Consider the following 25,750-nt stretch of genomic DNA (forward strand, 5'->3'; position numbering starts at 1 on the left):
CTGAAAAAAAAACCAACTATGATCTCACCAGGCATGCAAATAAAATTTAGACGTATATGAGCTATGAGTCTTAGGGTTTTAGTTACTTTGGTACTTTTTTGCTTTCTTTTTTTATTAACCATCTTTCTATCACGAGAACGAAAAAGGAGACATGCAAACATGCTGCTATCTTTTTATAACTTAAAGCCCAAACGCTTTTGGTCACGTATAACGCTGGTAATTCAGCTGTCAAAGGTGTGTAGTTCAGAGGGTGTTTTAATTGCGGCAAACATTCAAAAGACTGCGAATCGGGGTGTACATACGTTATAACTGCAATCCCAATTACTGCAAGAATAGCAAGACTTTGACGAGAATTAACATATATATTAAATGTCTCCGGGGCGATATGAGACGAATAAATAGCCCTCAGTCTAAAGTCCTCAAAATCGAACAAGATATCTCGATTCTAGACCTCGAGTACTATAGTCTTGAGCAAGTCCAGAAAACAGAGCTGAAAGGGGAGAGCTCGGGAGGATGGTAAATTATATTGACTGATTTAGCTGTGAGAAGGCCTTCGTATTTTTTTTTCCCTCGTTCTTATGCGGCGAGTGAGGGAGGGGGGGGGGGGAAGGAAGGGAGGGTGAGGGTGGGCGGCTCAGAATTCATTCGGTTTTCCAGCGAGAGGAGGGAGGAGATTAGTTGTTCGCTAACATAGTATAAAAAGAGGAAAAAATTGGGACCATTGAGTATTTACGGCCCAGTTTTACTTCCGGTAAAGGGAGAGATCATGAAAAACTCCTACAGAGCCTTATATGAGTAACAGGAAAACGTTTTTTGTGCCACAGCAAAACCTCCCGGACTCCCCCCTCCCCTCTTTCCCCCCCCTGGCGATAGATAATGGCCAGTTCATGTCACTCTGTTATTTGCATTACGCAGCTTGTGGCTACTGCGAAAGTAACAAATCAAAAGGAGATTTGATCCTCCATTCCTTTGCTATCATCGGCTCTAAAACCTAATATTAATTAGCGGACGAAACCCTTTGGGAACGGACTGGCCAAAAATGTCTTTGAGCTGAAAGTATGAAAGAAGTAAAAAACGTTTTAAGGGAAACTGAAGCCAAAAATTTACTTCTGCTTAACTTCGAGACATAAAATAGTTTTGCAGTTATATTCCATTCACTTCTTGTTGTTCAACCCTGGGCTCAAATGATCAGCAGCAGTAGAATAGTGACGTCCCGTGGTGGCAGGAAAAATGGACATACTTTCACTTGGAAAAGGCCCGCATATTAACGGCTTATTAAGTGCAAACCTCACATTTATTGGTCTTCATTTTGCAAGTATTAATGGCAATGCAGCCCTTTCAGTTTGAGCCGACAAATTGTCCAGCCTGCGGGGGAAGAACCAGTCGAACAGTACCGTAAAGGGACAGGGCCATCAAGTCATGGTTACAATTGTCTCCTTGTCGTTTACTAGTTGATTAGATGTACTTAGGCGTAACAGCAAGTGCTGCCCTAGCTAAATTTCCTCTGAGTATTAACCTTAAGTGAAAGGCTACGCTCCTGTGGGGAACCTTGGGGTACTAGCCTCACCCCCCAAAGAACACTGGGATACCCAAATGTAGTGTCTGTCATCATATTTTTCTTCAGTTCCGTTTTTCTCTTGTATACTTTTGAATTTCTTCTTTATTTCTTCTACAACTACCGTTACCATGGACGGTGACACAGATAGCCAACGGTGGAACAGTTCCTATTGCGATCGCAGATGCGATCAAACTGTTCATAGGGCAGGTCCCGAGAACACGTGGGATGCGTAGAAGTATCTCAGGCCCCTATTTCGAAAGCTATGGACAAATACACGAGGCTCACGGTGTTACGAGACCGAATAAAATAAACGTCATAAAGTTTAACTCTGGATTTTGTATATTCCTCTTGAAATTTTTGAGCAATTTTCTCATGTCTTTTGTGTTTGTAGGTTTGTGCATTTCTAATCATTTTGCTCCCGCGAAGCTGCTTTGAAGCGCTCAAAAAGGACCTTACAACACGAGCAGAAAACTTTAACCCGGGTGTAAGCTTCGTAAGTACAGAATATAGTTGTTGGTAAGGTTTTTGTCGGCAAATACCCTTGGGGCCTGCATTAGTATCTATAGCTATTCTTTATGATATAACTTTTTGTAGCGATAAGCTGCAGATCTGTTGCTTGAAAAATAGACACTTGCCGACCTTCAATGCATCTGTTTGCAACTTTATTTGATATTTAATAGTCTGTAACATTTCCGCCTTCTCTGTTTGCCGTTGGTGTACGTAGAAACCACGTTTCTTCGGTAATTTTATGATTGAGTGTATTATTTGCATGCAGAAGTTAAATATGAGCTAAGTTAGTAACGTGGTTCAATCTGCTTGTAACTTAAGGGCATTTTCAAATGGAGAAATACTACAACTTGATGCACTTTCTTATCTTTAAGTAATATTAATCCATGGTACAAGGAGGTTAGACTGTTTGTTTTTGTAACCTGTGAATCGTTGGCTTATTCTTGGCGCTTTCTCAGGTGTTACGTTGATAAAAAGTGACTACCTGATTGAAAAGTTCTGAACGTGTGCAAGGGCACTTGACATGGTCTGATAAATTTTTGTTTCGGTTTGAGGCCTGCTACAAATTGGGGCTGAGCTCACTAAATGTCATGAGTGCTGTAAACAACTTTTAACTGTTAGTAAACCTTACCTTAGAATTAAACATTCAATAGCTGCAGGTTTTCCTTTTTAAGAACATTTTTGATGATTGTTTTATTGAAAAGTGACAAATTCGGGTAGTACTTAATGTTGAACTTAAAAATTGTTGATATAAGTGGATAATTTACATAAATTTTCAACAGCTTGTTAGAAGGAGTGATGTAGTGGTTTGTTCTCTCTGAAAATCCAGTCTTAAGGTTTTTAAGTTTGTTATTGGCAAGCAGTGTTCTTTCTGGTTCTTTCTTAAGTTGTGTTTTTACTCAGGAGGTTCCGTTTGTGCAACAGGAAGAAAAGATGTTTTGTCTATTCTTTTGATAAATTATGTTAATTTTTGTGAGGTGTCTGTACCAGTTAAGATTCTTGAATGATAGAAATGCATTTAACTTAATATGTTTAAGGGGTTTGAGCAAAAATTAATTTTGTAGTCTTTATGATGTTAACCACAGAGGAATCATGATTTGTCACAAAATCAAGTGAAAAGTCATTTAGCCTGTGTCCACTTGCTTCAGGGAAGTTTCCAGAACTTTTAACATCCAGCTGTTTGTCCACTATGACAATGTGACAGAGATTGTTAAGAATTTTATTTTTCTAATCCTCTAACTCCTGTGAGTGACCAAAACAGAATTGTGATATCTATACAATATCAAGCAGACAAGTTATGAGAGTAAGGAAAAATATCAATTATAAGGGGACTAGAAGTTGAGATCATGGGAGTTGAAGGGTTAAATTAAGTAAATGTTACTTGAATGGTGTTACCCTTGAAACCTTACTAAGTTAGGATTCTTAGAGAAAGCCTCAGAGTTCCTTATAATTATTATGTCTGTTCTTGCAAATAAACTTTTGGTGTAGATTGGATAATTTTGCCACATTAATACAAGAGGTTTCTTTTTCCAACAGATGCAAAATGCAATGCAAGTTAAACCAGCAGAAGTGAATCTAGATCTGGTAAGTTGGGTAAAGTTGCTGTGAGAGATGAGCCAGGACTGGCTTCATCTTGTACAGAAAATACCTGAAAATATGTCTTTTCCTATCTAAACTTAATATACTGTACACATGTAAATTGCTTTTACTCATGAGCACTGAAGTGAAAGTTCTTAACCTTTTGACCCCTGACAGTGACTGGCATCAAATCTCTCCTTACAATTATTCTATCACCCCTGAATAAACTCCTTGTCAAGAAAATTAAGGAATCGATCACTAACTGAAGAAGCTCTTGAGTTTTAAGAAAAATCTCAGTATCAGCACCTTAGGAAATGAATATAAAAATATGAAGATTATGCACACAGATGTTAGGCGGCTTACTTCCTGATGCCTATTAACACCTCATCAGAAAAAAGGCAGCTAATTAGTGATTGTATAAAAGGACCTCTTGTTGCAGCATTTAGATCACCCCTGATGAAGGCACTCAGCAGGAGTGTCAAAATGTTGGGTCTATGAATTGTAACTTCTTCAGTTCCATTCATTAGATCTGTAAACCAGAGTAGCAACCATGTCTGATTGTCCACCTGGTTGCAATGTGAACTTTAATATATTTTAGATGTTAGGCTGTAAAGAGTTAAGAATGATATATTGTGGAAACATTTTCCATTTCCGGGAGTGAATGTAATCTTCTAGTTTTAATGGATCTAAACCTGTGATCAGGTAGCTTAGAACATTAAAATGCATTTTGATTACATTTGTAGAGTTATGCCATCATATATTGTTAATAATTTAAACATGACAAACAAAGTCATAGTTTCTATTAAAATTGAACCCTTGAACTCCCATGAGTGACAAAGACAGAATTTATCCTTACAATGTCAATACAATTCCAAGCAGGCAAGTAATGAGAATGAAGGAAAATATCTATTAGTGGATTATTAGTTGATCCAATACCAAATTCTCTAAACTAACATGATAAGATTGTAAGGGGACGGTAAGGAGAAGAACTAATGAGACATTGGAAGCTATAGGGTTAAGGCTCTTTGATATGTCCTTACTTCTTTTTAGTTATGGTACTATTTTTTTCATATAATGTCACATTAGTTTCCAGACTTTTTTGGGAACTCTTTCACAGGGATTCTTTGATACCTAGTTTACTTTGATTAGTTTAAATCAATTGATGAACTACTCTGCAGAACATGTGTTGAAACTATTAATCCTTTGCTGCTAATAAGACTTTCTTACATTTCCCTTTTCTTGTAGAGGATCGTAAACTTTTTATTGGTATGATATCTAAAAAAGCCACAGAGGATGACCTTCGAATGATGTTTTCTCCTTTTGGTACAATAGAGGAACTGACAATTTTAAGAGATAGTGATGGAAAGAGTAAAGGTGTGTTATCTGTGTTCTATGCTTTTCTTAGGAGGAGTAGTTAAAAAAACTTTTTCAGAATTTTTGATCTCTAAATTTAGTTATTTGCAAGCTGAAACTGGAATTGTTTCTCTAGGTTGTGCTTTCTTAAAGTTTCCAACCAGAATGCAAGCTCAAAATGCTATTGCAGAGATGCACAACAGTACTACTATGGAGGTTTGTCATTTGTATCCTATAGCAGTACTGAGAATAAATCAATGTGTATTCAGTGTGAAAGATTTCTCTGTGCAGTCTCCATTGCACCAAACCACTCAACAGCATCATCTTAATCCTTTGACCCCTAACACTGACTAACCTATAAATTCTCCTAAGAGTACCACTCCCAGAATCACATATTGAAGTCATGAGAATAATGTAAATGATCACCAACTAAAGTAACCCTTTAATGTTTATTCAAATTCTCCTTGTCAGCATCTTAGGAAATATGTAGAAACAGCAAGGAGAACATGCGAAGGGTGTTGAGTGCCATTTCTTCAGATGTCCTTATTTCAGACATTGATTGCCCTTAATTAATTAAAGTAGTTTTCTTTTGTTTTTAGGGTTGTCCATCACCAATAGTTGTTAAGTTTGCTGACACAGAAAAAGAAAAACTTCAGAAGAAAATGCAGCAGATGGTTGCACTTCATGGTATGGGCATGAACCTTGGGATGGGAATTGGAATGGGACTTCCTTATTTCCAGCATGCAAATTATAATGCAGCATGTCAGCAGGTGAGGAAGAACACCAATTGATATAGATAGAAGTCAACTGTATTAGCAGTTTTGATCAGCTGCGATACACATTGAGGCTTCTGTTTATATCTTCACATGTGAAGATATATTGTTGTCAAGGTAATTTTTTCACCAATGTGGTAGTTTTAATTTTTTATGAAGGTTTTTTAAATATGTAAATATTACCTAAGTTGAATTCAACTTTAAAGAGACATTTTGTTTGTACTGAAAACTTAATGAAGGAACATCTTTCTAAATGTTAACCTCATACCTTCCACAATTCCTCTTTTCATTCTCACAAAGGGCTAATGCTTTAAATATCAGCTCTGGAAACTCTTGACGTCAGCCAATTTACATTATCAACTTATTTGCTAAAACCAAAGTATCTTTTACTACCCTCACTGATGCAACATCACAGTTTCTTTAAAAACTTACCCCTTTTGTTTTTGCATAGGGAACTGACTATGAAACTATAGATTAAGCATGTTGATAGCAGTAGGGCAAAAAAGGGAAATTAAATTATTTCTGAATTACATTCTACTTTTTGCTCAGTCGTAAATGTTAAACCCACAAGGGACTGCACTTTGTCAGAGAATATACACAACTGGATTTAGTGTGTGAGGGGAAGTACAGGTGATAATTATTGATTGAAATGCCATGGGTAATTTTATTTGAAATTATGGACTGGGAATTGACTTTTTTTCCAACATGGTGAAGTAGTGATGTTTAATTATTATCAGTTTCTTCAACAGCAGGCTGCCACCTTACCATCAGGGACACTACCAACTGGCTTCAATGTCATTCCTGGTGTCACTGGACCAGGTAATTGTTAGAATTATGAATATTTCTTTCAATAATGTCTTGGTAACATTGCTATATTATTCATGTTAAACTGTTGTTATCAATTTGCAGTTCTTTTGTTTGACTTTGCTTAGATTAAAAGACATTTTCTTTTTCGGTAATGACCTTAGTTCTTGACTGTTGTAGGTGTGGCTCCTGGACCATGGGTGCCCTTGTAGCTGCCTCAGTCATTGCTGCACAACAACAACAGCATCAAGCAGTTCAACAGACAGCAACATCACAAAATAACATAATAGGAGGCACAGGAGGTTTAGTGAACAGTAATGCTGTGTCTACAGGTGGTGCTACAAATACCTCTTCAATGATAGGAGTACAAGGTGTTCCAGGAGTCACTGGCATTGGTAAATATAGATAAAAATGATAACATTGACAATACTTTAATAATAATTATATTAATAATAATAACAATTATACTACTGATAATAATAATAATAATAATAATAATAAATGCTTGTATAACACCTATCCAATTCATGCTAGGTGAGTTACAAAATTAAGGAACAAAAAGAAACTAAATCAATATTTTAAAAAAATTGAAGTTGCTATGAAAAAAAGCCTTTTTCATATAATAGGTCTTCAGCTTAGATTTAAGGGTGTCTAAATTGTCACATGAGCGGATGTCATCAAGCAAAGTATTCCAGAGTTAGGGGGCAGAATAATCTAAGGCTTGAGACCTGTAGGACTTCAGATTATTGTTAACAGCATTTAGATGTGCAGTTGTTTATACTTGTAGCGAATACCGCATTAATACTCTAAGTCCTTGAAAATACACTTGTTGTAGTCATAGGGGAGTCTCTTAGTTGGTTCAAAAGGTGACAGATTCCAGTTGACATTATGGTGTGAAGAAGACTAACAGTTTGGAGTTGAAATGTTGTAATCAACATGTAAAGTGACTACATTTTGAGACAAATAAACACAAGTCAATACAAAAAATTTCATTTCATCATTCATTTTAGGTATGAACATGCCTGGAATGGGTGTAGGAAATCTTGGTACTATGGGAGCTGCTGGTGCTCTCAGTATGGCTGGAATTCCTGGCCTTGGTAACATGACTGGTGTCTCAAGTGTTGGTGGTAACATTCAGACTGGAGATGCACTCACTCAAGCATACTCTGGAATACAACAGTATAATGGTAAGTAAGCATAGAGCATTTGCTCACTTTTAGCGGAACCCCACAATGTAAACCTTGCTCTGCTACCAGCATGGTTTTGAGTTTCATGGTTTGACTGAACTTGACCTCCAGGGCCTGGTTGTTCAAAACTGCGATTAGCGCTAATCCACGATTAAATCGGCTAATCGCCGATTAAATTTAAGTCGCCGATTAGTTTCTGTTGTTCAAAGCCCGATTATTCCTAACCTTCGATCAAACCAAGGGTTAAATCTAACCCTGCTCGCTAGGTGGATTAAATCCTTAATCGGCAGATTAAAAATAAAAATCACAACATGGCTGACTTGTTGTATGGTTGTGTTGGTGTTGATGGGCGAAGAAAAAGGAAGCAAAGAGAGTTTAGGAGCATCGGTTTCACGATAGATGGATATACAGACGAAGAATTAAGAGCAAGGCAGACTTTTTGGGCGCCATTTGTTTTTTTGTTTACATGGGAGTACATGTAAAAGGAAATAAGAAAGAAACAAAAGTCTAAAGTCCGTTAATTTTCACTTTGCTTTGTGTTTGTTAGCAAAGTATACATTTTATGCAAGGTATGGACATTGAGAGGTATTACAATAATGTTTCCATTTATAAACTTACCTGTTTCAAACCCCTGTAACCCAGTAAATGACGGTGTGTCACTGAACATGTTTATTATTTTTAAACTGGCTTCTGATGGGTTCGGGGGAGCAGGGCCACCACCTGTCTTCTTCTGTTCACTTTTAAAGGAACTGAATTCTCTTTTTGCGTGACTCTGGAGGTTTTTCCACTTGTCTCTTACTTCCTGCGTTGATCTTGCTGTCACACCGACGGCGTTTACCGCCTCCGAGATTTCTTCCCAAATCTTGTCTTTTTTTGCATTTGTTATACTGTTGGTAAATTTACTTTGAAGAATGTCCATATTTTCTTCAAATTTTTCCGTTAAAACGGAAATTTCAGCGGGTGAAAAGTTTGCTTTCCGCACTTTCTTCGCTGGAGAAGCCATATTGACAAAAATAATTTCCGGCAATTTTATGACGTAAACTGGCACAAAACAAATTATAATTAATTAATATAATTCATTTTATGCTTAATTGCGGATTAGTAAATCGACCGAGTAATCTCCCTTTGAACAACCGTTTTTTAACCAACGATTAACTAACCCACGATTAAGAAATTTAATCGCCGATTAGGCCTAATCGGTGATTAGTTTAATCGCGGTTTTGAACAACCGGGCCCAGTATAGCAAATATATATGGCGAATCTTACTCTAAAACTAGTTAACAACTTCTGTACATGGTCACTAAAGAAATTGTTTCAGAGTTCACAGTCATGTGACATGAGATTACTCCTTTCAAATGTGCAGTAATGAAACAACCTTCCTTTACAGCAAGAGGTGACAAGTTTAAAGATAAGAGATTTAAGTGATAATTGTAAGTTTGAAGTTTGTTGGACCAGACTGTGCCCAACACTCAGTAGTTTTACCACTAGCTTAAAATCTCAATTGATGTAGTTGGTCACATACAAAAACTGAAGATTGTGCTTAGTTATGTCTAATCTTTTTTTTCCTGCAGCACAATTTCCTGGTGTTTATGGTCAAACTATATTCCAACAGCAACAACTCCAAAGACAACCCCAAAAGGAAGGTATGCACAATTTCCTATGAGTTACTGTGTATTTACACTAAAGTATAGTCAATGGGACTATTGGTTGCCTGTTACATTTCACATGCCAATTACTTCTCTGCTGACTGTTCATTGTTTGCTGTTACTTAGGTCCTGAGGGAGCAAATTTATTTATTTATCACTTGCCTCAAGAGTTTACTGATGCTGACCTCATGCAGACATTTATGCCATTTGGCAATGTATTAAGTGCTAAAGTGTTTATAGATAAAAGCACAAACCTAAGCAAATGCTTTGGTAAGTTTTTGTACTTGCAATTAGGAATAAAGTTTTGCATGTGGTGCATTGCATTTTGTTGAACATTTGATCAACCAATTTGTTATAGCAAGAGATTAACTGTCTCAAAGTGCTTCTAAGGGGGAGTTTAAAAATTTTTGCCTCTTTCAAAAGTTCTTCTTACTTAAGTCACCATTACAAATCTTCAAGTTCTACAGGTAAGTAATATCTAGTTTAGAAAGGTTGAAATTTTGCTTTCTAATGGCATCATGTTTTGTGACATGGCATCAGTAATAAAAATAGTAGTTTAAAGATTTTAGTTATTCTGTCAACTCTTTTGAATAGTAAAATATCACAAACAAATAATTTCAGCTCTTACTGAGCACAAGTTTATGTAAACGCTATGAGAAAGGGATTGGCATCTTTGAATCATGAACAATCTTACAAGTTACATTTTGTGTTTCTTGGCACAGAGTACTTTAACTAACATGTGTTTCTTTTAAGAGGGTTTTACAGCTGTCGGTTTTCGTATTTTGAGATAGATGTGTGTTAATGGTTCTTTTTGTTCTACTGGTTTTCCTTCTCCTTCTACCTGAGGTCAAAATATTCTTCCAAGTTGAACAAAACTAGGAAATGAAACTTTGCATGTGATAATTACTCTCAGTAGTTAGATCTCTCCAATTCTACCCATTCACTTGGCCCACCAGGCCATCATTACACTAGCCATGCAAACTGGCACTAATGAGACAACATTTCTCAATAGTTGTGCCTGGTTGTAAGCAGATATTTGCTCTTTCTGTATTGCAGGCTTTGTCAGTTATGATAACCCAGTCTCTGCTCAGAATGCCATTACATCCATGAATGGTTTTCAGATAGGGACAAAGAGACTCAAAGTTCAGCTTAAAAGACCAAAAGATGCAAATAGACCCTACTAACCCCTGGTGAGTAAACTATGTTTATTATCGTCTAATGCCATTTGTGCAAGCCTTGAGTGCCATAGTTTACTGACTAAAAAAATCACATTTTCATTCTTGTGTCATCCAGGCAGCTTTTAAATTTTACTTTGTGCTACCAAGACATCCCTCAGAGGTCTGCCTCCAGTTTCAGGCAAAGTGCGTCTGTGTCAAGTTTTCATTCCCTTCCTCTCATTACACATCATTACTTTCATAACTCATGCAAACCTTTTAATACTCAGTTGTTGCTAAAAAATGGGAGGACTGCCCTCATTGGAACACTTATGCTCATGACCATTCCTTCAGCCTTAACTTGCAGAATTCTTGACTGTGCACTAGTATGGGGAGTTTTCCATTGAATCTTGTTAATCTGGAGATAGGAAAAATATTGTTAGTTCCTTGTTAATCTTACCTTCTGCGAAATGAAAGATTTTGAGCCCTTGATATGACTGACTATGAATAAAACTTAAGTCCTGGAAATAGATTAAGAGACTTAAACGTATAAAGAATTATAAATGGCTATTTAAGACAACTTTTTCAGTGAAAGAAGGTGATGTAGATATAAACAAAACCCAATTGTCACAAGGGGTTGGGAGATGTGTCCTTTTGTATTGTTAGAATTCAGGTTTCATGGGGGAAGCCACTTAAGTGCACAAAGCATCAATAATGTTTTTAGCTGTTAGTTGTAATCGTGGAGGAATCCACCTGTTAGGAAAGTGTGCAGAGGTTATGGCAGCAGGATAAAGAAACGGTCTGTGTCTATTGGACGCACCGTGGAACACATATGAATTCTTCCTTTGTGGGTGTTTATTTTGGTTGGAACTCATTGAAAAATGGGTTCTATTACTGCTGTATAAACACGTGCCAAAGAGCAGGGTCGCTTACTGTTCTTTGACCAGTGTAACTAGTATGACTGAGTTTGGTTTGTATCCCAGAAGCCTGAAGTTTCCGCTAACGTGCAATGAAAAAATTCGGCGCAGGATTTCTTGGATTTCTAGATGAATGGTGAGAGTTATGACTGGCGAATTACTGACAATTAGAGCTCATTTCTGGCAGAAATATTGATGAGGACAGACTGTCGTAGAGTGTGCTGTGGTGGTAGTAATCATAGTCAAGTGCTTGTAGTAAATGTGTGTCATCGTGCAGCGCTTCTAACACGTTCCCTTGTCTTTGCCTCGCCTAGATCACGTGACTGTGTACGTTTGTTCTTCGTCTTGGCGGTGACCTTTGCGCATGTGCTTTTTGTGTACCACAGTTGGTGACGTCACTTGTGACGTTTATATATCGTCACTGTTGGTGTTGGGATTCAGTAATACGTCACTGTGAAGCAGTTAAACGTCGTTGTTGAATACGTAAAATCGGTGCATGTTAGTTAAGCGGTTTTGTTAACTAGTTTCCAGTCCAGTTGTGGCGTTATTTGTCATGTGACTTTTCATATTTTGTCAGGCGAGCTCACTGTTTACTATTTATAGAGCGCGTTTCGTGTTAATGGTTAATGTTATCGTCCAACTATGGGCTCTAGTGTGTTATCAGTGGTTGTGCAGGTTTTATAAAAGCCTTGTATTGTCAGTGAGGTATAGATGGCGTTTGTACGAGCCTGACTTTTAAATAATAAAAGAAATTCACCTTTAGAATCGCGGTTCTTCTGTGTTGTTTGTGTTTTTTAGTTTGAATGGACAAAGATACGCTTATATGTAAGAGAAGGAAGGGAACAATCACAGCCGCCATTAAAAGGCAGACAAAGCTCTGACCATCAAATTAAAGTCAGTGCATTCTTTGATCAAAAGTAGGAGGGTTAGTTTCTTTATTCGATTCGGGCTTTTTGAATTTAAGGTGATATTTTTTATTAGATTGGTTTGTATATTCAGGGAAAATATACAAATATACTGAGAAATAGTGATCCCAACTCTTGAAACTGCACCTATGAGGTTCAATTGTGAGCTTAAAAAAAAAGGAAAAAATTGCGCCAAAAAGGGTGGACTCTCAGAAAATCTAGGTAAAGAACAAGGAACCAATCAAAAACTTGACCATTGGTGGTAATATTATGGTGGCGGTGAAGTGCGTAGGTGGTGTAAAGTTACATAATGTATCACAGCTCAGTACTAGAGACCGTCTCGTTTTTTGTTTTTTTTTTCTGTTTGTTTGAGACTTAGACGGCAATTACAAACTTTAAGGGTGGCATTTGTCGTGTGTAAGTGATAAGGGAGGTTTTTTGGCAGCTCGTATAATAAACGTACTGCTGAACAAGAAATAAATTTTCAGATACTAGATACGAGTCGTCTTTTTAACTCCATTCCCTAAGATTGGAGATTGCTAAATGATAAAAAATTATCCTTTTAAATATCATTCGGGACGAATGATCATGAAGATGGATTGAAAATCTTTTGGGTGGGAAACGATATAATTTCTCAGTTTTCTTTCCTATCTGGCTAGAGAATGATGCGTAACTTATATGAAATAGCTATGAAATTATGCGAGACTAAATCAATATTTCATGTAAAAATGAAATCTAAATAAATTTCATCTACTTAGATTTTCCGTTTTTATTGTGGGTTTAATAGGTGTGTCAGATTTTTTTAAAATACGGTTCTAAATCGTGACAGGTCTTCATGTGTCAACTAAAGGCGGATTTCATAACAGAAATTTGTTCTGGAAAATTTTTGACATCAATCAATTTTGCTCATCATTGGCAGACGTAAATAAAAAAATCATTGTTTATACCCATTGATACTTTGAATTTTAGGAGGAAGATAAAGTGTTTTTTTTTTCGTTTTCATAATAATACCGGCGCAGTCGGTGTCAACAACTCGGAGATGAAAAACAATTTAAATTAGAATTAAGGATTAACAAGGCTTGAAGCAGGATAGAAAAAGGCGAACAAAGAAATTATGATGAAAATTTAATACAATATATTTGCAGAATTTACATTAGAATTAGTTTCATATCCTTCCATCGTTTCTTCCTACCATTTTTTGAGATAAATTTTTCCATCGGGCCAGTGCAAAGACGAGTAAAAACAGGAGCTTGGAGTATTCAACTGAAGAAGGACAATCTTCATTTGTTCTGTTACTCCTCGCTGTGCCGAACATGATACTCAGAGGTTACCTCCAGTGTTCCCAGTGAGCTGAAAATTGATATTTATTTTTGTTGCATTGCTTTTAAGAGAAAAGCACAGAGGAACCCCGGCCAGGGTAGAAAACCGAACCTTACCGAAAGAAATATCTGAGGAAGTCGATACACGGAACCAGAGAAACTATAAAAAATGGATTTCGGTCCAAACTAAGTGAAGTTATATCAGCACTCTTTGAGAGCTAAACTACATAGGATTTTCTCAATATTAATCTCAAGAGACTGAACACCTGCCGATGTACTAGACACGTTCACAATTGAAAAATTTGAATTAGAATTATGTTCCTGATTCATCAGCTAGAAATTAAAAATGTGGGATGCCCTTATAGATGTGTATTATACGCTTGCCTTCTCTCGTTTATTCTAACTGACTTTTTTCTTCCTTTATGCGGTAGAAACTTTCTCAAGAAATACTGAAACGTGGCTTGAAATTTTGCAAACCTGCAGGAATATAACACTGGATTCAAAGCAGAATTTAAGATAGCAAACACTTGCGTTGCATAGGTGCAAACCATCACCGTTTTTCGATGACTGTGGCAACCTTTGCAAAAGTATATCACGAATTGATTTCCCAGCCATGGGATAAGACAGAGGTAAAATACAAAAATAACTGAAAGGATAACTTTGAAAACTTTTTTCTCTCTCTGATAAGCCAAAGCTGTATTTGATTGTGAATTACTAACTACTATTCTTGACCGAGAGTGTTTGGAAAGATTTCTCAGAGTAATGAAGTATAGAATACAAATGCATTCAGAGCAAATAAACAGCAGTACAACAGAAACAAACCAAATAAGAAGGAAATATTGTTGCAGGAGGCTGAATGTTAATGCATAGCAAATAGAAAACACCCATATAGCGCTAGATGCGATCGTCACTGTCTTTTTGGTTATTATCACTCGATATTTTAGAGGTGTTGCCAATGCATAGTACCTGTCGATAGTCAGCAGCAACACATTGCCAACAGAGACTACCAAGGACGAACAACTAAGTATCACAATGATGTATCCTAAAGATGGAGCTGCCTTTCCAATTCGGAAAAACCACACGGCTGCCCCAGGGCCAATCATCAACCCCACAATCAAGTCCGCTTCTGATAATGACAAAAGTATGAGGTTTGAAGGAGAGTTTTTCAGGATCTTCAAAGGGTCTTTGTAGACTGCAATGATTACAAGTGCATTCCCCACCACAGTTATCAGTGATAACAGTGAGTAGATGAAGCCAAAAATCGTCGCCATTCCACGAGACTCAGGGGCTTTCAGCTCTTCAAAAAATACGTCTATGGCTGATTGTACTGAGGCGTTCCAGAAATTCATGTGCCCTAGCAGTGCCGCCATGATATTTCCTGTGGCTTCTGAGGCCGAGAGAACGTAGAGTTCGAAGATTTAATGAGATTTTTGTATAGAAAGTGAATTAATCTTCTTTTACTGTGCCGTCAGCTTTCGTGGAAATTCTCGATTTTCAGTATGACTTTGCTTAGAGTTTTCTTTATCTCTCAATAATTGGTGTAAAGGAAAAGAATGGTTGTAATTAAATTTACCGTTAATGTTCTGTTCATTTAAAGAAAAACTAGGATTGTACTTGCGTCAGCTAGCGGAAGTGTGATGACATCTTTCAGATAGAAACGAATATTAACTGATTTCGCATGTAATGTTGTTTTTAAAGGGAACACTTTCATTGGAGGGTTTGTCAACTGTGCATTAGTATACAAGTACAGATATAATATATATGCAAATATTGTTTATTTAGATATAAACTTAAAAGGCTGGAAACATAATTAAACTTTAAAAATAATGTGACCTTAAAATATTTGCAGCACGAAAGGTGATCTAATGGATAACCTAAGATGAATGTAATGCCGTTAAGGGTATAGGACCGTGGTGACTTTTCTGATAAAATTATTTATTATTTTTTTGCGGTTGAATTTTATTTTAAAGTGTTGGACATTAACGCCATATTACTGAGTAATGATAAAGAGGAAGGAAAGGAACAAATGACTTTTTGTTTGTTGAATTTGGTCGAAATTAGAGAAAGCGGGTTCTTTAATTATTTTTCATTGAATCCAAGAGAATCCTCTCATGTCGAATCGTGATGATTGTCGACAGAACATTCTTCATTTTTCAAAGGAAGTCGACAAGGTGGACTCTTCCGCGTAAGGTTCCTCGTTAGTTATAGTAATACAGACAGAGTGGCGGATTATGCGAGGGAAGGAAGGAGTAGACTGATCATTTATTTATCACCTGGCAGATGTGGAGATAGGATTTTGTTGTGTCACTATAAAATTTATCTGATCCCCCTATAAGGCTCTGTAATATTGTTATGATCCCCCTCATTGGCAGTCAATTTTCTAAATTCCCCCCTTTATACATTGTTGTTGACGGCTGATACCTCCTCTGTCCCCCCTGAAAACCATGTGATCCCCATAAAATACTTCCGGCCCCCCCCCCCCAAGTGTCATGAATTATGATAGGTCGCTACGTTGGAAGGACTCTCTAAGACTGATACAGGCAGATGGGTTGATTTAGGGACAAAACTTCTACAAGCAGACTGGTTAATTCAAAGAATGAATCTGACATAGCCAATGGGGCTGGGCGAGAGGGTGGAGAAGGTTTGTACCGCGGGCAAAGCTGATTCAGACTGATGCGGGGTAACGCGAAGATGGAACACAGGGCATGGCTGTTGGGCTGGTTTGGTGGGTGGTCTTGTGCACTGGTACAGTTTGTGAAGCTGATGCAGGCAGACGAACTCGATGAGTATTTGAGTCGTTTGTTGCACAAAGTGCGGCAAATCATGTCAGCTTGTGTGAGAGGAATCGCGTCGTCCTTCATCCTAGCGTGAAGGTAGTAACAAGGGCGGTATGTGTAAAATTATTAGTAAGAATAATACATACCACAAAATTAGCCACTGGTTTTAACTAACAGGTGTATAGTTACAAAAACTTCACAGCTACGAGACCAAAAAAATTCCTTTTTTTAAAGAAAATTTGCAAAATTGTCTGTCGATGTTAGAGAGAACTTCTTGTCTGTCTCTATTTCTGTGAAATAATCTCACATGTGATGAGGGCAATTTTCGTTGCCATTTCTATTTTTTCACGTTGTTTTGAGACTATTAGTGATATCGAATCACCACCTAACCGTGGAGAAAGTGATCTGACAGGTTTGAAACGAGGATGGTTACAATAACACATGAGCAGAACATCATTTACAACGAAACAGAGGAAGACAAAATTACCTTACTTACAGGAAATGTCTGGCATCTCGCATTGTGAGCTCTAGGGTCGGCCTTAAAGAAAAAGGCATTTGATGATAAACATCTTTAGCCAAGCCTAAAACCGGTGCTCTTGTTAGTTTATTTTCCAGCCCTTCAGTACAATAAAAACTGTAATAAAACTCTTCAGCACTGTCTGTAGAAGAGTTTCTTCAAGGGGATTTAGGGACCAGTCCGGGGGGGGTGGGGAGGGGGGGAAGAATTAACGAGGTCTGGAACCTGGGGACGATGTTCTGACAACTTACAAAGCGATCAACGCGCATGCTAGTCAGTGGTATCTTCAAGCAGCTGAGGACCTTCGTTGTTATTCCTAATGTTTTGAGCAAATTTTCGAAGATAGGGAATGTTCTTCAGACGAAGCATATGATGTCAGCATCAATTGAAATTACATTGTATTGAGCGTGACTGATAATTTTGAGAAAATGAGCCAAAAATGAAAGAAACGACTGGCTGTGTCACGATTAAATTGACTTGATACTCCATAAGGCTCTGTAATATTCTCATGATTTGCCCCCCCCCCCCCACCTCATTGGCAGTCAATTGGAAGTTAAATGTCCATATTCCCCCTTTTGTACTCTGTTGGCGACGACTGATCCCCCTTCTATAAAAACCATTTGCTCCCCCCAAAATCCTCCATAATAGGTAATGACTAGTTCTTTCCACATCAAGCATGATTATACCGCCATCGTTAACCTACTACGGCTTTGCAGAACGTTCCAGGGGAAAAAGTTAACGGTTCTTTCTTTCATTAGATCACCTTGTCATTGTTGAAAACAAATGCTTTGTCTCGTAATGTTTATCTTGCTCTAAGAGGAATCCTCCTGTTTGTCAAGGGAAAGGTTGTGTCAACAGGGAAAATGTAAACGCACCGGTGAGGTACGTTTACATTTGAGGGCCATGCCTTTTTCTTCGTTGAGCTAGCTAAAGTACGTCAGTAAATCTTTCTAACATTTGCATTTATGGACATATTCAGTCTGAAGGTTTTTTTTCGGTTCATATGCCAATTTTCTTATTTATTTTCGCCAACAGCCACTGAAATATTATTTTATTATATCATAATCTTAGAATATATCAGTCGCGATAGAGTAGCAGATAGCAGGCACTTTAAACTTTGGAACAAAATTTTAAAGTTATTGTGAGATTTTCTAGATCTTGGGTTATTCCAGAGAATAATTTTTGGTAGTTGATATTAAGACCCTAAAGAGTGTACTAAGACAAATTATCTGCATAACAAAAGAGTGACATTTTCAATTTTTATTTTTGACAGATGCAAAGAAATAGACACGGTTTTTGTTCTCAAAGTCACTTCTGTCACTGAAAGCAAGTAACAAATTAAAGTATTTCTCTTTTGGTACACATCTTTATAGTGTTTAAACAGCCCGCTGAGGAAATGGAAATTTTTTTTTGTTTATTTTAGAACAGATATAATAACGGTGTTCTGTTTAGGTTTAATGTTGTAAATTGTTGCTTTCGGCTGGCAAATTCCTTCGTATTTGCTTAAGGAAGCTTATGACAACTGAGTCATACTATTGTTCAAAGTTGGAGACAGCTGAGTAATTTTCACCGTCCGTCAACTGGCAATTGGTAACATTAAAACGTAAAAGGATAATTTTCGAATTCTTCTTCGGAAAATAACGTATCAAGACGCTGGGCAAAGAAAACCACGGAAACCTTAAATATAGGCTTCAGGAATAGTTTCCATCCCCGATTCTTCGCCAATTAGCGGAAGACTGATAAAGTAAATTACCAACTATATACTTATCACTGAACACGCCTTCAAATTACAAGAAATAGATCCTGAACAGGTCTCGTCATTAGCGATGCTGACTCGTTTATTAGCTATTTTTATTTTGTGGTGGATTTGGGTCGCGAAGACATATATTTTATTCGAAATTTTTGTTGTGTAGTATGGTTGAGTATTTTTACGAGTTGTGCCGTAGTTTGACAAGATCTTAGGGCAAGTCAAATACAAACAACGAGTTTTGAAAAATTGAACTTGGAGCCATCCCGCAATTTCAATCAGCTTCATGGAGATAGTAAGTAAGTAAAGCCTTTTTTTAACAAGGGTGGCACAAAATGGTAATTGAAAAATCCTAATTAACCAGTGTTTAAAATTTAAACAGACATTAGGAAATGTTTAAAATCTTCTTCTTCAAACCATAGAATAATTTTAAATATGTAGAAATAAAAAATGTTATGATCAAGTAAAACAATAATCCTGGCAGGTGAGCTGTAATTTTACCAATTGCAGTGAAAAGGGGCTGGAAAAAAAGGAAAAATTGAACCTTCGAAGGAGTTAGAACCCGAGGCTTCCGGGTACAAGTTAGTCTCAAATACCAACTGAGCCACGATTGCGATTGCTTAAATTGCTAATCATCTGCGAGTATCATTGTTTCCTTGATGTTTTAAAGCTTAGTGTTGTAAAACTGATGCTCAGTGAATTGTCCACTTTGATTATTTCGCCTTTTCAACAAGTGCATGAAAGTCTCCCGATATTTTGGAAACCTCCATGCGTATATGAATGGATTCACACCCGAGTTTGCGTGCATTAAACTTGTTGAAACAACGTAACTCAAACATAAGTTAGATAAATCGCTAAAACAAGGCAGACAGAAATAGATTTGAAAGTGAGTCACAAACCAAGGTATGAAACAAAATAGATAGGCGCAAATGACAACTGCTATAGCTTTGCAAAGCCCTCTTTCCCGTTGAAGGATCATCTGACGTTGACTTGTTGATTGGTGTGTAAATTCCGACTTCTGGCAATACGAATGGAAGCGTTTTACCATCACAGCAGACATTACAGATATGCCAAGGAGAATGCTGATAATTTGAATATTGTACGCAGTTTGCATTATAATAAAATATTGGTGTTGCAATAAGCCAAAGATAATTCCAAAGATGAAGAAATAGATCCAACAGCTAACAATAGCAACACTGATTCTTTTAGGTGTGACAACAGCTCGATACTGGAGCGGTGTTACAATGGCAAAGAATCTATCAAGTGTTAGAAGGAAGATGTGACCAACGCTAACGTTGACGAAGACTGCACTGACCGCCAAGTATGGAATTCGGGGCTTTTTGAAATGAAACATGGACCAACCCCAAGACGTGGCTGTAGGAAGTAGAAATGATCCAACAAGAAAATCGGCAGTGGCCATTGATAACACGATCAACCCAGATGGCGATCTGCGAAGCTTCTTTAGAGGATCTTTCCAAATTGACCAAATGACCAACGAGTTTCCAAAGACAATTACCGGAGTACATGCGATTCCAAGGATGACAAAGGTTACAGATATAGTCTCTAAGTTGTCCACTCTCAGCCAGAGTACATTTAAAGTTTCTTCGCTCGTCATATTCCAAAAATCGTGGTGGCCAACAAGCGCAGCCATTCTCATTCAAAACGAAGTTGAAATGTAAAAAGCAGCTGAAGTTAGGTCCCTTGTCTGATTTACATGAAGTTTGTGATTCGCTTTGAGGACTCTAGTTAGGGAGATTCCGAACTTGGCATTGTTTATAAACTTGGCCAAGATAATGACAGGATGTTAATATATGTTTTTTCAGCAATTCGTGAGCATGTAATTGAACTAATGCGCCGAGGCGAAAGCTAATTGGTTAGGTCGCGTTCAAATGTCACGATCTTCATTTCAAACTAATCATCATACGCTATCGTACTCACGAGGGGATTACCAAGTTATTAGTGCTCAGCTGAGAATCAAACTTTTGAAAATGTGCTTACTTTGAGCTTGAAAAGTGATTCGGTCTCTTTTAGGGGTCTCTCACTGGCGTACAAAGATAAAAAGAGATTCAAGCGCGTTCACACCAGCCGAGCATTTTTAAAAAAAATACAATTTAGTCGCTGAAGAAAAATATTTAAGAACGTTGACGCTAGCGACCGAAACGTCCGACTTTGAATGATGGACAAGATTGACTTGTTTTTGTGATCAGCCAAGGAAACACAGACATTTGTTATACTGGTGCGTGGGCGAAACGTACGAGGACATATCAATATCTACTATTGCATTCAGCTGTCACTCTTTTTCGTTAATGGAGAGCTGGTAGGTATCTAGAGTACAATAAACTGCAAATTTGAAATATTGACCATCGCTTGAATATTTAGATTAGCTGTGAACATGAGATGTATTTGGCAGTTCAGTTTTAATCAGGGTCAATATAAAGGCTATATAAGAATACTGCCGTTAACGTCATTCTCAAAGTCATCAATGAAGTTATATTCCCTCATAGAATAGAGAGATAAAGTGATTAAAAACAATGTAATGATTTAGAAATAAGAGCCATAAGGGTTTTACATGAAAGCAGTAAAGGTACTTTTGTAGATCACATCAGGGAAGATTTTCTGTTGTACATCGTAATTGCTGAACCTGACCAAGATAAACATTGGAATTTGAAGGAGCCTTTTGTGCATCAGATTTTATGATCTTGGTCATATGATCTTTGACTGATTGACTTTGAGGACCAATGTTATTGGCAGGGACGGCGGTAGGAAGGCGTGATATTGATTTTGCATATCGTTAATGCCTAACGTCAGTCATATGAGTTTTCTTAGGAAGGTATTTTTCAAAAGATATGAAATGTAAATTTTTGTTGTTGAAATTAATCAAAATGTGTTGTTTGAACTAAGCAGCTTTAAACATATTTATTGATTACCTTTTTTTCTTGATTAAACTTAAAGTTAAAATCGACAGTTTTGACTCAGCGTTTTTTCGAGGCCCGCGTTTAATCGAGAAAATACGGTACATCGTTGTCGAATCCGATGCAATTCGCGACTCATTACTATCTATTCATAGACTGGATGGGAGAAGGGGAGGCGTTGAGGGGGAGGGGGGCAGGAGAAGGGGAAAGGAGAGGAGGGAGGGGCGGACGAGAAAGTGTTTGGCTCGAGGACATGACATACGGAACGAGCGCAGCGAGGTCCGTGAACCATGACTGAGAGCCAAATATTTTCTCGACGACCTTTTGCAGACTTCTTATAATTTTTATCCTTCGTACTTATCATCAGTGCTCTGTGATCACGTTTAGCTTTTACAGATGATCCAAAAGACGGAGACTAGTACCAAATCAGAAGCACAAATTCGCTGAGGGTCCTGAAAAGAAAAAAATCCCTTCAACTCCATTTCCATCCATTGTTACTTGTGCATTTTTGGATTAAGTGGCCCATGCCGTGGTTTATTGTTCAAATGCCTCTTTTGAAATTTTATTGTATTTTTAGGAAGCTGAATAGCTGCAAATTTGGTTTTGAACTTATTGCGATATGCATAGTGACTCCCAAAGGACACTTTGAAGAGCTTTTAGAAGCAACTACCAGCCTGAGGCTGTAGTCAGATGGCAAAAGAGGCAACTTCCTCAATGTTTGAAATACAACCCTGTAAACATGTAATAGTGGTATAATTGTAATTACTGGTCACTGTTGTTGTAACTTCTCGGTCCTCTTACTCTGGCTCGGAAGTATTACGTTAACGATATGCATAGGGCATCAGTTGTTTTGCATTTATCCTTTTTGAACCATTTCTGGTTAACTGCGTATTTTTGGACGTGAAATAACGGTCCTCCGGTGACTTGATCTATTTCCTTATTTTCCTATTAATTTATAACATTTCAGCCGAGGGAATAAACTTTACATCCGCGTACATGGAATAAGCAATATTTCATGAAGTGTAAATTTCAATTCAATTTCTCTTTGCGCACAATTACTTGAAAAAATTCGCCACGTAGAAGAAGCACTCCAGTCCACAGTTAGGGGAAAGAGGGAAGGATATTTCAGGAAATTCTATTTTCAAAGAATCTACCTATTGAGTTACGAGGTCCCCTACGTAAATGTTATGAATTACGCTTTTTTTGAACTGCAACAAGGAACAGCATCCGTGACACAGTTAACCCCCTTTAAAATCATCAGAAAGTTATTTATCGTTCACAATTTCTGGGTGTTCGTTCAATTCATTTAAGCAAACTATCCTTAAAATCGTTTTGCTGTAAGGTTGATATATACGCTGTAATTGATATGATCTATGAGAAGGGACGCCATCGAAAGATGCATGCAATCAAGCAATCTCGTCAAGTTGTTGAAACTTTTTTATTTGCGCTATAAAGCAAATCTTTTGGCGTGGATAAAAGGCCCTTAAAGAAGTAAAGACAATAAAATAATACGAGTAATACGAGTAAATTTTTGAACTGAGAAAGTTGGCCTAACCAAATTGTTGGTTGATTGTTACGTGATCCAACCGTATATCTTTCACAAAGGGAAATTTGAGGGGGCATCTAAAAACAATAGGACGATTCTGAACACTAAGGATATTAGTAGTTATCAAAATGTCGTTTCCGTCTTAATGACGTCACTGAAGAGAAAAAAGCATGTCGTAATCATTTTCACAGATTGAAAGACGAAGGTTGAATCATAGACGTAAACATAGAAGTACGATTAGGTTTTTGTTTGTACAGTTTTCTTGTTTTCTTGTAAAAGTCTCGTTTTCTGCTGTAAGAAGCATTTATTGGAGCCGAAGCAGAGATAATACATAATTGGAAATAAAGGCTTCCAATATACTTCAATAACACCGCAAACTTTATATCGTCATTATCTTCTTGAGGTCCAAGGGAGCCAAAGTGTCTTCAAAATACGACTTATTTTTACACGAGTCACCGAGTTGCAGACTTCATCGGGAAAACCAGATAATAGGTTGAAATGGCGGCCGTTCATGGCCACTACAACATCTGGAACGTAACAAGCGAGCAAGCTCTTCAAGAAGGATGGCTAAGCCTACAAAACGTGAGGTCATTTTCAGCGATCAGCGCTGCCCTATCGATAGCAATGGCACCAGTAATCGTATTTGGAAATATTTTGGTCTTAGTTGCAGTTTGGAAAGATCCCCTCAAGAAACTCCGATCATCACCCTCTAACCTCATTTTGACATCCATGGCCATAGCAGACCTATTAGTTGGCTTGGTGGTTTGTCCGATAACTGCTTATTGGGGCTTGGTGATATCTGTCCGAGGAGAATCACCGCTAGATCTTTCTGTGATATTTGCCATCAACGTTTTCTCTGTAAACGTGAGTTTTGGCCATATGTTCCTTCTAACAGTGGACAGAGTCTTCGCCGTAACCACGCCACTTCGTTACCGTGTAACAGTTACAAATAAGAGAGTTTTTATTGCCAACTGTGCTTGCTGGATTTATTTTATAGCTTTTGGGAGTGCATTCCTCATGTTGCCCGATTTATTTGCCATAATGGGGGCTGTCTACAACTTTCAACTTCTATTTATGCTTTTGGGCATGTTGGCCATGTACGTAATGATCTTAAACTACTTTCACCGATACTCCAAAGAAAGAGCAGAAGGACACTCACTCAGAGATCGTAACATTATAATACAAAGAGAAAAAGATCTCTTTAAGGCAATCTCAGTTGTCGTCTGCGCATTTCTCATCTGTTACATGCCGTGGTTAATCGTTAGTACGTTGATCTACTTTTGCAAAGCGTGCCATCCACATTTACCATTACTGATGGTTTCTCTCGGATTTTCAGGAAGTCTGACATGCGCAAACTCGGGTTTAAACCCATTTTTGTATACGTGGCGACTCCCAAAGTATAGAGAAACATTACTATACTTTTGGAGGCAACTAATTTTAAAGAAAGGGAAAGCTAACAAATCAAAATTTACGATATCTTAAAGCTTCTGTCGAGGGTTTAGTTGTCAGAAAGCACGAACCTTAAATATAGAGATCTAATTGTCCTAGAAGAATGGTGTTGAATATTTAATTTCTGCCGCGTTTCAAACAATCACCAGATTTCGTAAACAGAAGGACCGTAGGGGTTAGTTGATCGCTTGATGGAAGTACGACGTCAGTATCTGAAGATTTTACCCTTCCAGATTTAGAGAGAGATGAAGGTCTCATTGGGTCTAATCATGAGCTGTAAAACGGCAAATAAAAGTTAGCCGTTAGGCGAAAAAGTTGACAACTTTTAACTGTTAGTCGTAAAGAAAGTTAATGGTTAAAATTTTCTTTCAACCGTAACGGAAAGAAATTAAATGTTAGCGGTAAAATGATTAACATTTCAACTGTTAGCAGTAAAAGAAGTTATCACCCAAGTGAGACACTCAGTGATTTATCGCCTTTGAAAACCATAAATAGCACTTGCGGGAAAGCGAAGTTCAATGCGAGTTTCACTCGCATTGAAACTGATGCATATTAGAAGGTAGTTTTCTTGCGTGTCGGGATTTTCATTTTTAGTTTGATAAATTAATATGAGATCCCTTGAGCCTTAATCAAGTGATCAACACACCAAGCTCTAGGGCAATATCTCGTAAATATCTTTATTTGGGAGCAAATAAATAAAGTTATCATGAAGTCACTCACGAGAAACGAGTTTCAATTTCCTGTAAGTTTTCTCTAAGTTCCGATCACCAATATCTTAATTTGTATAGGTAATCACATGATTTTAAGGGCAATTTGGAATAAATAAGCACGAGTAAAATGTTTTTAAAGACTAACAAAATTTGTGGTCTTTGAAAAAATTAACAAGTGCTTATATATTCCAAATTGCACGAGAAAAATCATGCGACTACGTGTTAATAAAATACATGAAACAATACGAGATAGCTCATCATAATCAAGCAGAAGCCAAGCGCGCGCATCAAGTGTAAAAATAATTTGCGTGCGTTCGGCCAAAACAAACGCGTACGATCAAAACAGTAATAGACAATGATATCATCACATCTTTAAGGCACAAAAAAGTTC

General features: G+C 37.4%; 3 protein-coding genes across 3 annotated transcripts; 2 read left to right on the forward strand and 1 right to left on the reverse strand.

Annotated features, from left to right (window-relative positions):
• Positions 1 to 3,607: 3,607 nt before the first annotated feature.
• Positions 3,608 to 12,242, forward strand: LOC131788257 (CUGBP Elav-like family member 2). The gene is given in 13 exon segments (XM_066167893.1): positions 3,608 to 3,632; positions 3,635 to 3,649; positions 4,889 to 5,017; positions 5,133 to 5,212; positions 5,596 to 5,766; positions 6,507 to 6,588; positions 6,754 to 6,765; positions 6,768 to 6,968; positions 7,584 to 7,760; positions 9,332 to 9,403; positions 9,533 to 9,676; positions 10,463 to 10,596; positions 11,792 to 12,242. Coding segments are annotated over 12 exon segments (1,230 nt in total). The 5' UTR covers positions 3,608 to 3,613; the 3' UTR covers positions 10,591 to 10,596; positions 11,792 to 12,242.
• A 506-nt stretch (positions 12,243 to 12,748) lies between these two features.
• LOC131788259 (histamine H2 receptor-like) lies at positions 12,749 to 15,274 on the reverse strand. The gene has a single exon (XM_059105353.2). The coding sequence runs from the start codon at positions 15,069 to 15,071 to the stop codon at positions 14,061 to 14,063; it is 1,011 nt and encodes a 336-aa protein (XP_058961336.2). The 5' UTR covers positions 15,072 to 15,274; the 3' UTR covers positions 12,749 to 14,060.
• Positions 15,275 to 23,698: 8,424 nt separating this feature from the next.
• On the forward strand, positions 23,699 to 24,682 carry LOC131788265 (adenosine receptor A1-like). The gene has a single exon (XM_059105359.2). The coding sequence runs from the start codon at positions 23,699 to 23,701 to the stop codon at positions 24,680 to 24,682; it is 984 nt and encodes a 327-aa protein (XP_058961342.2).
• Positions 24,683 to 25,750: the final 1,068 nt, after the last annotated feature.

The sequence above is a fragment of the Pocillopora verrucosa genome, chromosome 1 (genome assembly GCF_036669915.1).
Source record: "Pocillopora verrucosa isolate sample1 chromosome 1, ASM3666991v2, whole genome shotgun sequence".
Taxonomy (NCBI): Eukaryota; Metazoa; Cnidaria; class Anthozoa; order Scleractinia; family Pocilloporidae; genus Pocillopora; species Pocillopora verrucosa.